At 35.5% G+C, this 16,426-nt stretch overlaps 1 protein-coding gene across 1 annotated transcript in view; it reads right to left on the bottom strand.

Moving 5' to 3' along the window:
- Positions 1-10,646: 10,646 nt before the first annotated feature.
- Positions 10,647-16,426, bottom strand: part of LOC100367377 (glycine receptor subunit alpha-2-like) — a 41,948-nt gene continuing 36,168 nt past the window's right edge. The window contains exons 9-12 of the mRNA XM_006819647.2: positions 13,718-13,861; positions 13,094-13,323; positions 12,285-12,425; positions 10,647-11,665 (exon numbers count right to left, since the gene is read on the bottom strand). Of these exons, the coding sequence (XP_006819710.2) occupies positions 11,399-11,665; positions 12,285-12,425; positions 13,094-13,323; positions 13,718-13,861 (782 nt within the window). The 3' untranslated portion in view covers positions 10,647-11,398. The remainder of the gene's footprint in view (positions 11,666-12,284; positions 12,426-13,093; positions 13,324-13,717; positions 13,862-16,426) is intronic.

Raw genomic sequence — 16,426 nt, 5'->3', positions numbered from 1 at the left:
CAGGCAAACTAATGGACAATAGCCCTACGGGCATCGCTATGCAGTAATTTTGTAAATGTATTTTTCTAGCATTTCGACCATGAAAAAATACCCGTTTTTGTTAATGGTCGAATTATTAGAAAAAAAAAAAAACGAATATTTTGTGTGGTCGAACTATGGGAGTGTAAATTCTAGTAACTGAAATGCAGGATTGAAAAAGAACAAGACAATACACAAGATTGATAAACCTTCAGCGAGCACTCCTGAAATTTCAGATCATTGGTACCATGTTTTTGGATACATTCAATAACCTTATACATAAAACCACATTTTTTATTGGTCAATTGCTTGACCCTGTATGGCACAAGATTGGGTTTTTCATTTGATGCAACGAAACATGCATTCACATCAGACGGAAATTCGTTTGAGATGTTACTGGATTTTTGTATTCAGTTTTCCATTTCAACCACCATCACCACTTACTAAGCTGAGATCATATGTTAGTGATCGCGTATTGGGATACTGACTGTGCATAAATGCGCAGTTTCGTGCCACCAGAAGACCAACTGCTTGAGAATATTTTGCACCATTACGCCATTTCAAATATTATATTAACTAACAGACAACAAAACAAGGATTTTCAATAACATCCACACTTGATGGTTGTATGGCACTTACATGGCTTCGCCAGTTTTACTTTTTTTTTCAATTTTAATCAAGCATGATCTTTTAATTTGTTTTACAAATGTATATTTCAGGGCAACAGAAACAAAAACAATACATGTGTTGGTAGGCATTTTAACAATTGCACAAATAATATTGGATGAAAACGTCATTATCGATATAAATCATAATTCCGTTCAAACAATTAAAAATGAGATCACATTTAATTTAGTCAGATTTCATAACGAATTACATAATAACATGTACTTATAAAATCTCTGGTTGAGGTGTCTCAGAGAAGAGTGAAATTTGGTTCTAAAATAGGCATCGCGAAGAGTTGAAATTGAATCCCCCATAAAAGTTCACATAATGTAATATGCATTATTTTTTTTCGAATTTTGTTGATAACGAAAAGTGAAGTATGTTCTAAAAGAGGTTTAGAATACATGTAAATACAAACACGAATACATTGCTTAGTGGTTAGTACCGGTAGCAAATGATCACGGTAGCACAATCCGCTCATTCTGTGTTTCGCAAGTGAATAACTTACTAGTTTTGGAAGTATTGCAATTGTTGATTATTATTCAGTAATGATTATAATAACGTACAAAAAATAAATTCGTTGAATTTTTATGATTTGGAAGTAAAATTCAACTTAGTTTATTTATTTTTATTTATTTAACACTTTATTTAAAGAGGGTAGGTCAATATACAATAAAGTAATTTTCATTGGGCCCTCTGTAGGGACAAAAAATACAATATACATATTATAGGCTTGAGCCATTTACAACAAATTTTTCACTCAGATAAATTTTGTAGGTTTTCTTAAAAATGCCTAAAGAGGCTGAATTTCTGATATGGAATGGCAAGTTATTCCATAGGGTTACCCCTCTATACTGAAACGTCCTCTGACCCATGGATGTTTTCCATTTAGTAATGCTTAAATTATTTTTAAGAGAGGAACGTGTACTGTACTTGTGGGTTTGGGAGATAGGACTGAACATTTCACTTATATATAAAGGCGCCAAGCCATTGGTTGCCATATACATTACAATACCTAGAAAATATGATATTCTGTAATCGATAGGCAAGATACTATGTTTTTTGAACAGTTCGAACGACGATTGGCTAAAGTTGTCAGAGGAAATTACACGAACTGCCCTTTTCTGAAGCTTATACACCCGACATAAATTTGATTGACTTGTATTTCCCCATACTATACAGCAATAGTCTAATAACGACTGAATAAATGAAAAATACAATGTTCTTCTGACGGAAATAGGTAAGAAGCTGCGAACTCTCATAAGAACACCAATTCTTTGGCTAAGCTTTTTACAAAGCATATCAACATGATGATCCCATGATAGAGTTTTATCTAAAACCACCCGAGCGACTTTTCGAAACTGACTGTTTTAATTATTTCACCATTGAAGTTAACCAGAAAATCTTCGCCATTATTATTTAGCCTTTGACGGGATCCAACAAGCATAGATTTTGATTTAGATGTGTTGATTGACATGTAATTGCAATTAACCCAACGCAAAATTGGCCAAACATCATCATTAATGCGCTTTGTGACTACATTGATACTTGGTCCAGACGATAACAGAGTTTGATCGTCCGCATACATATCAATGGAACTGTTTTCAAGAAATAATGGTAGGTCATTAATAAATAGAAGAAATAATAATGATCCTAAAATCGAACCCTGTGGTACGTCATGTCGAATATTGACAGCATCCGACTGTTTACCCATCAAATACACGACTTGCTTTCTGTCAGTTAAATAAGAATTAAACCAAACAAGGGAGATTGGAGAAATGCCATAAATTGAGAGCTTATTTAATAATACGTGTTTATCTACCATATCAAACGCCTTGCTTAAATCAAGGAAAAGCAAACCACACAATAAGCCATCATCCATATTGCTAAGTAATGCATCGCATAGCTTAATCATAGCTGTATGGCAAGAATGTGATTTCCGAAAACCTGACTGCGATTTAGAAATTAAATCATTACTGTTCAAATAATGGTATAAGTGATCATGCACGTGTTTTTCAAGGATTTTTGAGATTATTGGGAGAAGCGAAATTGGACGAAAATTACACAAGTCCTGGGATCCGCCCTTGTGTAATGGAATAACTTTGGCATGCTTAAACATGTCTGGAAAAATACCTGATGAAATGCTAAGGTTGAATAAATAAACAATACTTTCACAAATGAATGGAGCAGAAATACGCAAAAGTTTAGATGATGTATTGTCAAGGCCAGCTGACTTAGAACTAGAAAACAATTGGTTCTTCACGAACTGGCATGTGACCGGCGGAATAACAAATTGTCGAGTATTGGTCAATTTGGGTTCAATAACTTTCCGTAAATTCGTAAAATATGAATCACCCACTGAAACATTGGGTCGTAACTTGTCGGCAACAGAAGCGAAATGTGTATTGAAATTATTAACAATTTTTTCGAGGTTATTGCCAACTGAAATATTAACGTTGAGAGAGTTAGATTTACCACCACTGATCAAATCGTTAAGGGTTTTCCACAAGGCGGCACTGTTGGAGCTATTGATTTTGATAAGTTGAATAAAATGGTTTTTCTTAGCGGCCTTGATTAAATTAACTACCAGATTACGTTTGGCTCTATATTGGTTTAGGACAGTAACATCACATAAAGTACGTGTACGCCTCCGAAGTTTGTCTCTTTCTCTAATTTTAAGTAGAATGTCCGTATTCAGCCATCCTGGCTGTCTTAATTTTTTCACACGTCTACAAACAAATGGGGCGTGCGAATCACAAATATTATTAAAAATAGAATGCCAAGTCTCAAAAGCTAAATTAGTATCAGTAATGTTGTGTACCGAAATTAGAGGCGTGTTCCGAAAGTCAGCCAAAAATAGAGACTCAACGAACACTTTGAAATTTCTATAACGAATAGAAACATGATTGTTTGATTGAGGGAAGGAACGGAGTTTGCGAACCACGAATATAGGGTTATGGTCCGAAATACCCAAGTTGTGAATGAGAGCCAAATTAACGTTTTCATTATGATTTACATAAACATGGTCCAGACATTTACCGGACGCAGGCCTCGTAACACCATTAATAATTTGAGAAAAGCCTAAATCAGCTAAGCAATTAAACAAGTAGTGAGTACAATTAGATAGAACATCATAATTAAAGTCACCAAAAATATACATTTCTTTACCTTCTAGATAAGCTTTTTCAATGTTATGAGCTAACAGCACATCTATGTTATGAAGAGTACTTGGAGGTCTATAAACGCAACCAAGTAAAATAGACCTACAAGTGGATGGAGTTAATTCAATCCACATAATTTCAATAAAATTGTTCTCAAGGTCAAGTCTACGACTGAAAACGAAGTCGGAGTTGATGAAAGCCACAAGACCACCCCCTCTCCCGTTTGGACGGTCCCGCCTAATTAAATTGAAACCATTAATATGAAACTCATTGTCATGGTAAGACGAATTGAGAAAGGTTTCACATACAAAAAATAAGTCGACTTGTTTTTTACAATCAGCAGTAAGTATCAAATTAAGCTCATCAATTTTGTTAGATAAATGGTTAATATTAATAAACCCAAGCCTCAGACCATTCTGGAGGTTTCATCGTAAACGAATGATTTCGGTCGAATGTAAATGTTCGATGCAATACGATATCCGCCATGTTTTTCATTATACGTAACATAGCTCATTTAAAAATGTTAATCACGGTTCAGTGACCCAGTAGTGAACGCAACACGATGTTATAGCAAGATCTTTATGCTTTGATTTTGACGGGGAAAACGGCATTTTTTTCAAATCAAAAAAATTGTTTTTAAAAAATAAACTGAGCATTCGAATAACAGCTCATTGTCGAAAGAAGCTTACCAATTCACACTCTTAAATAGGCGTCAATGACTACAGTAACATATAAATTATTATTTTAGGCTACATGAGTTAATGAAATATTCAAAATATTAAAAAAAATAAAAAAACTCGATTTCAGGGTCCATTGTAGATTGTACTTGACCGACCGTTCAAACACGTGTTGTCACTGTACATCCGCCATGCTAAATCGCACGAGATCAGCAGAATCTTTACAACTAACAGTTTAATGCTCACAACATAAAAAATACGAATATAATGATAGGCAACCTGCTATTATATAATGAATAAATTGATAGACACAGGGACATTCTTTTGTGGATATTTCGGAAATCGCGACACGAGCAAAAGACAAAAAAACGATTTACTTGAAAACTATGTCCTCATGAATTAATAGTTCGTGTACAATAATTTGACTGGGTATACAATTTACAAAATAGTTTCGAAGATTGGAGACAATTGTTTGCTTTTTTGGCTTTTCACAAGAATATAAAGCTGGCAATCATCATAATATTCACGTCCGTGCGTCACGGAATGTACACCAATCGTACCCCAATACATTCAATTTTACCGAAACTGGAGAACTTACCTTTGCAAACACGTCTCTTATGCCGCCTTCTTGAAGTTCTTCTAGTAAATAGTGAATAAGACCACTGAGTCAAACAGAGTAAATGTATAAACAGTACTATAATAAATTGCACGCAATGGAGAAATCACGTGCCGTAAAACTGCGTTACTTACAGATTTAATCTACTATAAAATATATTATTTCAGCTGAAATTATCATTCGCTGAAAAAACTTTCTCTGGGTGTTTTGTATGGAATGTATTTTCATTGATTTTTGACAAGTTGAATGTAAAATATAGAACAAAGGGTATATTCGCTGGATTTTATTTTGACTTAAACATTCCTTCAGCGAAAATAGCGAAAACAAGTTGCAAGCGAAAATAAAGTATTTTACAGTAATTAATTTATTCTGAGCATGCGCAGTAGTTCTGTCAATGTTGCCGGATGAAAATCTTGCAAAAGACCCACGTAGGATTTTCAGATCTGGAAAAATAAATTACATGCATACTCGGCAGAGACTTTTTCATCAACCTGCCAAGTGTCACTGATATATGCTGCAGAATTTCTGAGAAAATGTTGGAGACGGAATACGGAAAATGGATATTTGACCCGATTTATAAAGTCCCCTTTTCAGGCTGCGCCTGAGCGGGGACTAATAACCGCCTACAGTAGAAGCTACAGCATGCATAGTTTTATATTTGAAACTCTTTGCAAAACATGTTGATTTACAGTTTGTTTTAAAGACAATTACGTCACAATAAAACAGCATCGTGTATGAAACTGCAATTTAACCGCATTTTCCAATGACAACATAAAAACCTACATAAATAATTAATAATTCGTGCAAAACCACCCATTAACATTTCTTTTCACTGGATGCCTGTTGTTTAGATGTAAAACATATTCAATGCTCAATCTAGATATACACCAAAATTTAAAAAATAATTGTTTGCAAACTAGAACTAATAAATGACTTCATCCTACAATCATCGACTTCGAAAAGTTATATCCAGTTCGGATATCACCCACTAGTACGACCCTCTCCCCAGTCCCGACTTGAAACAGTCACAAACGATATATATCATCTATTTTACCTGTGTAGAGGTCACGCTCAGTTGTGGTGTTTCTGTCTTATTTGTGAACAAAGTTTACACTATATACTGATCTATATATTCACGTTTCGTTGACGGTGTGCGGTATGTGCAAGTTTATATATTCGTAATCTGTCTGTACTTATGTTTATGTCATCATTGTCTTTTATACGTTGAAAAAAAAACCCACAAAAATGATACTCAAATCGTTTTCTGTAGATTTTACTAGCTACAATGATGGCGTCTGGTCCTTAAAAGAGTGCAACCATTGGTTGTATTGACTGGGGGAATTCAGATTCATTTTAGGGACTTCATGTCTTGAAATTTATACAACCACGTATTCCTGACAGACTGTTCTGCTTTGAACGTGACAAAATACTGCATTGGTCTTTCTCCTTACAACCCGACAGTTTGCATTATAGTAAAAAAAAGCAAACTCACACATTATTGTTTTCAGTTCTCCAAAATTACGCTTGCGACACTTGCAGTATTGAATATATGAAACTGCTTTAACGATTATATAGTTCAAGCTTGACATGTATTTGTATTGACATTTTCAGTCGTCTTATCAGTACCAGATGATTGTTGACTTTCCGACAAAATTAGAAACACGTTTGTTAAAATCATATATTTTATAGATTGTTATACCTAGAATATTGCAGTGGTAATTGTAGTATTGCAGGGTTTTGATTTCATGGCTGGACATACTAACTAACACTGTGTACTGAAACTTGACTTTGATTCTGTTTAAATCGCGCCTAATGACCATTTAGCAGCTAGAGGTTCGATTTAAAAATACAAAGAACTGAATCGGCTCAAAACATTATCATCATTGCATGATGAATTATTACGATTTTCAAGATAACGACATAAGGGATTTAAACTAGAGTCGTGTAAATCATATCAGGTTCGCGAGAAGGATATTATGGGAAAAGCTGTCAACGAACTTTGAGAGATGGTAGTATAAAGATTAGTATAAATCAGATTTTTTTGTCGACTTCATGTTGTAATTTCTCTGCCTAACGCAGAAATGATTATTATTTTTTTTTCCACTAATAGACAGGAACTTCAAAAAAAAAAAAACGTTTTTCGAATATTTCACTAAAAATAAAAAAAGAATGGCGTGTGGAATGTAAATTGTTTTGAGCTTTACTCAACTATTTTCGTACGTGACAGTCACAAGTCGCCAATGTTTAACTTTATCAGTACTCATGAAATAAACAAGCAAACCAAATTTATTTTATTTGTTTTAATGTATTAATTTATTCTGCCAGCGACAGGTACATTATCGATTAGAATTATCTTTTCGTTGGCCTGTCCAATAAGAAGGCAACTTTAACTTTTTTGTCAAATCAATATTAATTATGAGCAAGGCTTGTTATTTTCTGAATTTCAATCTGCCTAACAAATATACATTATTTATACATTATTGATATGATTTATAACATACAACTCATTCATTGCGAATGCACAATAATAATGTGTTTAAATCTTACAAAAACAAAATTATAATTCAACATGAATAGCATAATGACATTGTGCATGACAAATAACGAAACAATGTGCTCACTCTTTTCTTTTATAGTTGCACATACAAATGATACTGTTGTATAAAAGTATCACCAAGCATGGAATACTGCACCGCAAACAATCATTACGAAGATATCCACTACAAGCTGGCTTAAGTCAGTATAACTAATAGCATGTTTCTGCTAGCATCGCTTCTTACGCAGATTAGACCTGACTCCAGAAAATATGTTTCCGTGAGATGGGTTATATACTGTACCATCAACCGAAATATTTTAGGCAGCATCAAAGAGAACAAATAACATTTTGTTTTACTACTGCGGTTTTAACAATGTCATAAAATAAAGCAGCTACTGCCAATACTCTTGAAGCGTAAAAGGAAACACAATCTATATATGAATTATAAAAAAGGCGAAATGAGTAAGCGTTATTCACCAGTTTTTGTCGCATGTCCTACTTGTACGGTTTGATCGTGACTGTACAACATAACTGGTAAAGTAATACGCACAACACGATTCTAAAAGGAACCCGAATGCCAAATAATGATGTTATTAACATTCGCCAACGACATGTATTATAAGTCATTGTAATACTATTAAAGATATCTATTCCACGGACTGGTCGCTTTAATCAAAATTCTAACATGTTATATAATCTCGTTAAATTATCTTTCACATCATGTCGAAGCTACCGGAAATTGCTAATAATATGGCATGTGTTATTTTAACTCGTTAGGTTCAATTAGGGTACATTAATGACAAATAATTTAAGATATTAGTAATGATAATAGCAAAAATAATTAGATAACTGTGGCAACAATAGCATCATTACCAATAATCGAGAATCCACATTATTTCAATAGGTCAATCAGTGGATATGGGAAAACCCGTCGCATTTTTTCGGAATGCCAAAACGCGTAACAATAAAATGTTGTTCTTATAAGCCTTTAATCAGAGTAGAATTGATAAGTGCATAAATATGTTTCTGACCACATGGAAGAGACATCTTTAGATTAATTAAAATGATGTATAAAAACATGCATTTAATACAGGTTGAACGTTTATCATAGATCTTGTTGTTGAGCATCTTCGTCAGCCAAGAACCATTTATTCGGCCGATTTCACAACGATTTACTATATGTTGCACGCCCTCAAGCGATTATAAGATTCACTCGGGCTCATTTGCATTACCCAATCAGAGCTGACGATAGAACCGACACATACTTGGTAAATTTGAAATAGTAGAAAATAGAAATCAACGTGCTGCTAGTTTCTTGCTCTGTAAACGAGCTTACTGACCTTCAAAAGAAAGCGCTTTCGTGGGCCGGTTATGAATGGCCGACTTTAGCGAAACCGTACGATTCGGACGATGGTTGTTGAGATATTGAATAAGTTTACATACAAATTGAAAGAATAGTCAATATTTGAAATAAATCACCGTATCACTCTTTTTGAAACGATAGAAGGGGGTCTACCTGCAACCTTAACAGCTAAAAAAATATTTCCACTTGCCAGACATGCTTTATTTCAATATGGGTTATGAACTCAGAGTATAAAGGGGCGTACAACTACCGGCCCATGTGTTGTTCTTTTAGTAGGTGAACGTAAGGAGCAAATATACATCCATAAAAGTTACGCCCGTGATGGACAACACTCATGCCTGTACTTAAACTCTTCACGCAAGCCCAGCCGCGTGTCACTGAGACCTCTGTCAACCACCAACAAAATATTGTTTTTATATTACGTAACTCAACAAATTATCGTTGTTTAATTTTCAGCACAGCACATGAAGATACCGAGGTCGTTAACCTACAGAAGCCTATTAGAGACTTTTTCATTATTGATACTGTAAGTATATGGGTTGCGAACGTGTTTTTTGTCAATTGCACTGGAAACACATTTGCAGATCTTTTTTGGAAATGTCAGAGCGCCCTCGATGTGGCGAAATCTTATTTTTGCTGTAGAGGCTGATCATAAATGTTTGGCGGGTCAGCTGTTCACATGACTTAGTTTTTTTTTTATAAATGTTAACACATGAATCGTGCTCCCGGTTTCATCGTGGTGACTGGTGTACATTTCATGGTAATTATCGCTTCCAACAATATAAGTGACATGCATTACCAATTTTGAAACAAGACATATTTGGTCACGAATGTGTGCAATTTAAACAATTTGTTAACTCTATGAACTTCCTTGAATTCTTTTTTTCTTCGAAAAGTAATTAGCTAAGCTCATAAGAACTGAACGCAGTGATTGGTTGTCAGTGCCAACGATTACTAATGCATATATAAATCGTATTATAACTTAAATGCAAATGACCGTCGAAATCTCACGGAGAGCGAGACTTGTTTTGTCCCTCAAAGAGTTTTCTAATCTCTACCGCCATCACTGTTCCACTGATCTATGTAACCATAGCATTTGTACAATGAACGAGATGATACTGATCTTATATGAGACAATTGAATGGCAACAACAATTTGGATTGTGTTTTGCTTTTAAAGAGCTCTCGCGAAGCAGTTGCGCTATCTCCGTCATACCATATTAGAAAATCCAATTTACAATTAATGTTTCAAACGTAATGTAAATCATAAGTTCCTGTATTCTGCACTATCGAACCAAACGATTTGCCTAGCACATAGTTTACACAACTGGGTTGGTACAATACTTCGTCAGAGTCTAAGAAACTCGGTTTCACCATATAGACCATCAATCAAATTTTACCAATCAACTGAAATAATTATGCGAAAATAAGGTTCACTCTTTTTTTTTCAAAAAACTCGTTTATGTTCACAATCCTGATTCCGACGATGTCTCGATATTTTATGTAAATTAGGTGTGATGTCGTTATAGATACACTCTATCAGAATGCTAGAATTTGAACATACTCTGAATTCATTAATTGTGAAGGAGAAGATGAATAGACAGACAATATAAAACGATTGCAAATTTATTTTAAATTTAAAACACAACACATTATTAAGAGTAAGTTAGGGCGACATACCATGTATTTCGGATGCTTGGATAATGTACGAAACATCGATCAAACTGAACCATTAAAGCATAAAACAATGTGCACGTACAGTCACTCAAATATATTATAAAGTATACATTTGTAAAGTGGACTCCGTGAAACCTAGAAACTTCCCCTCTCGTTCTTCTTATGACTACATACTCAGTGCAGTGTTCTTCATTCATATAACATGTTTACAAGCGATTGTGATATTACAATACAATGTTTTTCGAATCTTATTCACCAGTTCATGCACTGTTAGTTGAGTGATTTCCCAACATTTAATGGTGACCCTGTCGTGTATATTAAACAGTCAACTTAGTAACTACGCAACAAAGACTAAAAACAGGCAAACAAATATGAAAGAACAACATGGAACATACTCCGATAGCATAAAAAGTATCATCAGTTAAACAGATCACATCAAATTTGTGCAAACGTAATATAATTGCCATTTTAAAAAACGTTAACCGGCATTTTCTGCAGGTAGCAAAGTGAAAAACTATGGCGAGCTTGAACAAATCCTCCGTCTCTCTCCATCCTTAAAAAACAAAATGCGATATAGGCGTTTTAGTGAATCAAATATTTATATGTGAACACAGGGTAATATGTTTTCAGAATCTGTGATAAGTAACTCATGTTACTTGACAATGTTACGACAGTGTTATCTCGTTCATAACAACAGATAACCAACCCAATAAACGACATTGAAGATGAAAAAACTGAGAGGGAATGCAATCCTGGAGACACGGTCTATACGTTTTGCCTTGGCGAGTTGGTCAGTAAGAATTTCTTCGTAGGACGATGTTTGCATATCTCCAAGACCGGAGTTTGCAAATTCCGCTAGGCACCGTTCAATAGCTGTCAGGGTGGTGTTAGTTTGCGATCTGCGTCGGTGTCTACCCGGGGAATGTTCTGCTTTTTTCGGTTGGCGTCGTTCCTGAAACGAAACTGCATTTATTAGGGAATATGACGCTGGCAGATAAACGTGACTTCTTTATTGTTTAAATGGTGGTGGTCGTCGCGCTGCGCATGTCCGACATTTGTGTTGATGAACATTGATTTTCCCATAATTCAATACGCTCTTTAAATGAAAATCCAAAGTATGAGCCTTGACCTTGGCGCGACTTGCATTAATTCCGCCGGTGACTCCATCGACAGCTCCAATAATCTAAAAAAAATACCTAATTAAAGCTTGGTAACGTCTCAGTTTGTACTCGTTGGTCTGCGCAACAGTCAAAGTCGCCATTTTTGTTTATATGTGACCCATATATATCGCGCATGCGTGGCGCGACGACTACCGCCCTTCAATAAAAGCGGCATGTACTCAATATCGTTGATCAACGTAAAGTGCGAGTTCGGATTATCTGCAAAACAAGCTGTTTACACCTGTTGACAATAGCGCATGGGACTCACGCGTCCCAACAATCGCCGTTCCGGTGGATGCTATCAGATATTTGGCAGACGCAGATATTTATACTCATATATATTCGGCTGTGAATCTAAGGCGCATTCAATCAAAAGTTTTATGTTTAACTATTTGTAATGTCAGTCAGTACCTGCATGTTTCTTCGTCTCCTCTGTGTAGCTTGACGTCTGAGTCGGAACGTGCCTTCCATCAACACATAGTTGACACCAGCAAACTCCAATAGAGCAGCGAAGACAAAGATGAGACATACTGCCATCCAGACGTCAATTGCCTATCACAAAATATATCACACGTATAATATAAAGAGAAAATGTAGCCAGAGACAATTAAGCCATGGACTCCTTACGTCATTAAGTGCTTGTGATAGTATATCATAAAATTTTAATATATATAATTATCATAATAAGTACGGCGAACAACTAGCTTACAATAAGTGATTAATTCAAAATATATTGTCAAATGTTTTACATCGAAATGTATTAAAGCGGGAGGGTCGTCACCTGCGCACGCGCGAGAATTGAGTTCTAAGCGATAATAACAACACACGGTAAGAACGCAATGGCTTGTTTGTAAACAATGACACGCCATGACCATCTCCTGGCGCATGTGTAGGTGACGACGCCCCCGCCTTAAGCAACAATAACAAATGGGAAATGAAAGTGGGTTAATCATCACCTGGATGTAACTGAATGTTATGGAAAATCCTTCATGACCTACATGCAAATCTTATAATGTGTAGCTTATTATGTACACCATTGTCTTCTTACAGGCAGTATGTATGTTGTCTTGTTGTGAGAAATTGTGCCAACACATTATAGCTAAGCAAAGAGGTTATTTCCCATAATGCATTGCACTATGTAAGATGCTCAGATGTGTAGTATTAATTAAATTCGGCTTGAATTGTCTTAACAAATATTGTACATGAAAACAAATGCATACCTTGATATAAGATACTTTAGGCAGGGATGTCTGTACACCTGAATTCTGCGTTGCCATGGTGAGTACAGTTGTAATGCACAAACTAACTCTAGCGGGCGCTGCTTCCACGTTAATCCAAAAAGAGATCCAAGACAGGATTACCAGTAAACAGGTTGGAATATAACTCTGCAGTAAATGATATGCCACTTGGCGATTCAATACAAACACCGTTTGTATACAGGAATGTAAATCTGCATGAAACAATTATTCAAATTTAGTGGGAGTAATTAAAATATTCGCTGGTGAATTAGATAAGATGTCCAGTCTGTCTACTAAATGGCCGTCTTCATATTATAACAACGGTATCACAATCCAGTGCGCTACTCCGACGTTAGCCTCCATATATATTACTTTACGACACATCACACTTGCAGTGGCGAGCGCTACGCTGTAGTATTTAATTGGCGAATCATATACTAGTATAAGTACAAGGCAGTACTATTACCTGTATGAAAGATTCCACAACCTGATAATCACTAACACAATTTCCTTTCCCCACACACCCGTAAGCCAATGTTATGATACCATCCGTCAGTTCGTACAAATAAAACAAGAACAAGTATACAGGTAATCGTTTTGTTTTACCTGGTGGGTTTCTAAGTTGTCCTGTGCACTCGTTAGCGTGTATATCTCTAATGGAAAATTCTGGTAACTGATAGACATCCGGGTTGATATCAATCGCGTTTTTTGGACTCCAATGGAACACCAAGTCTTTCTTGGAATAACTATCTACAACAAACGAGATTATACCGCGATATATTTGGCTGTTTTCGTTTGAGGAACACCAAAAACGTTAATACATGCACAGAACACAAACCATCACACGTGTATGAGATACAATGATAAGTCACCACATACCGCGAGATATGACGCATTAGCGCGACATAGTTAGATATGTTGCATAGGGAATAAATGACGACGCCCTGTCTATTGCATTATAAAAGGGCAAGAACCGGTTTTTGCGCAATAATAGTCGAAACGCAGTCGAACCAAATATTTAAGCGTACATCTCCGTCCGCGCCCTGTTGGAAAGTTGTGACGTACAGCGTGGAGTCTATATTTCAATTATAATACCCCGAAATGTTGAAAAAAAATTACCGAGTGGTTAGAGTGTCCGAAGAAGACGACGCTCACAAGCAAATAATATGCCAAAGCACAATTATCATATATCTATTAATTCTCAGTTAAAAAAAACAGCTCTTCAACGTGAACAAGTGTGTTAAATTGTTGCTTAAACGATTTTACACATGTAGACATTAAATGTTGCTAATTATCCAGTCGTCTATTTGTGTATTGCCATTTGATAGTATGAAAGCATGTGCTACTGGTCGACCAATGAGAACGCGACACTGCAACGCACTGTATTATAATAATGTGCAATGTCCATTGGTATTCCCGGGTCAAATAATTGTACCGATATACAGATATATATATATAATATTATGCGGAAAACATGTCTCTTGAAAGGTTCCCAGACGACCCGCTTTCCTTTTGAAAACACCATTTTCTATTTAAGCACTTTTCAGAGTGAAACAATTTATGCCTTGTTTTGACTCAATTCGTCAACAGAGGGCGCATTGCAGTGGCAAAATAAATGAAAGAAATTGGCCCGCTTTTGTTTCACCATATCTCACGAGGAGCATATAATTGAATTGAAATTTTAAAATTGATCTTGAACGTGCCGAGTTATTCTGTCAGCAGATAATCTTACTTGTATTGTATTTCAAATCAGAAGCGACGTGCGTGCTCCGCGTAGCTTGTACACCGAAACGCGCAAGCGACACATCATTGGAAAAACCTAATTTATAGCAATCTTTATGTGAAGTGATGCATTTCAGTGTATAGTGGTTATGAATATGAAGAAAAAAGACGTAGAAATTTGAAGAAGTAGTATAGTAAATATATTCCAGACGTATACCAACAGCAGCAGTATGTGTCCCTGTCAACGTAGCATATCCAGTATATTTAGGCTTTCGATGCTTTTCAGCATCGATAGCCTTTTCTTATTGTAATGTTTATTATTCTTATTCTGCCGTTTTTTTAAAACTCTTCTTCTCGAAGGACCACGTGACCTGATACTTTACAGACATAATCAATGAGCAATTCTCTAAACGTCAAAGTTTCCGATTTTCGATATGTGACGTCATTCGGCCGCCATCTTGGTTTAAAGGCGAAATTTCATTGCCGAATTGCACACCTTTCTGAGGGTCTGAGTGCTTCCAGTTGTGTATGGTAGCAGCAGTGAGACAAGGGCTACAAATTTCATTAAAAAAAACTTTAGCGGTCGCGTGACTTTTTTTGCTAGAATTTTCGGAAATTTTGTTTTGCATCTCATTTGCATAATTTTTGACAAATACACTAACCCTGCGTAAGTTTGAAAGATCAAGTGCCATAGTAATTATTTTTCCAAACGGCTTCTCAAGCGAAGAGCATTTTTTTAGAAAATGATTTTAGAATGTTTTTTCACATTTTTTATTGTATCCTGCAAAGCATCATGGGAAAGGGGGAGGGCCCTGTACATTATGTTTGAAATATTTCAAGCACTATTACAGATAGGTACATGCAACAGTGCAATATTGAAGCTATGGGATAAGAGATGTGATAATCAGATCAAATGACCATGTATTGTCATGCAACCTCATGAAATATGCATAAACGTAATATCTCAAGCACTGTTACAGATAGGGATATGCAACCAGTGTAATATTGAAGTTATACGACAAGAGATGTGACTAACATATTAGATGCCCATATATGGTCATAGAACTCATTAAATACGCATGTCTCTAATATCTCAAGTACTATTCCATGTACAAACATATGGGACCAACCACAGGGAGTTGGACAAACTTGTGTATTTTAATGAATTATTAAATAATAAAATGTTATATAACTTTTCTTTTACCCCCTCCCCCTTGTAGATATTTTACTATAATAGGATGTGTCTACATCGCGCGTTAAAATTTGCATATAACATTAGCGCGTAGCGCGGAAAGAGTGGTATAAATAAAGATCAGTGATTACTTGAAATCGATACGGGGAAGGGGGGGGTAAAAGAAAAGTTATATAACATTTTATTATTTAATAATTCATTAAAATACACAAGTTTGTCCAAGTCCCTGTGAACAAACGTTATATTGAAGGCAATAGACAAGAGAATTGACCAAAATATTCGTTGACCATATATGGTCATATAACTCATTAAATATGCATATCCATAATATCTTGGACACTGTTGCAAGTACAAACATGGAATCACTGCTATATTGAAGGCATTGAACAAGAAACAAATGC

The sequence above is a fragment of the Saccoglossus kowalevskii genome, chromosome 4 (assembly GCF_978046115.1).
Source record: "Saccoglossus kowalevskii chromosome 4, keSacKowa6.1, whole genome shotgun sequence".
NCBI classification, from domain to species: Eukaryota; Metazoa; Hemichordata; class Enteropneusta; family Harrimaniidae; genus Saccoglossus; species Saccoglossus kowalevskii.
This window is presented reverse-complemented; position numbering and strand designations above follow the sequence as displayed.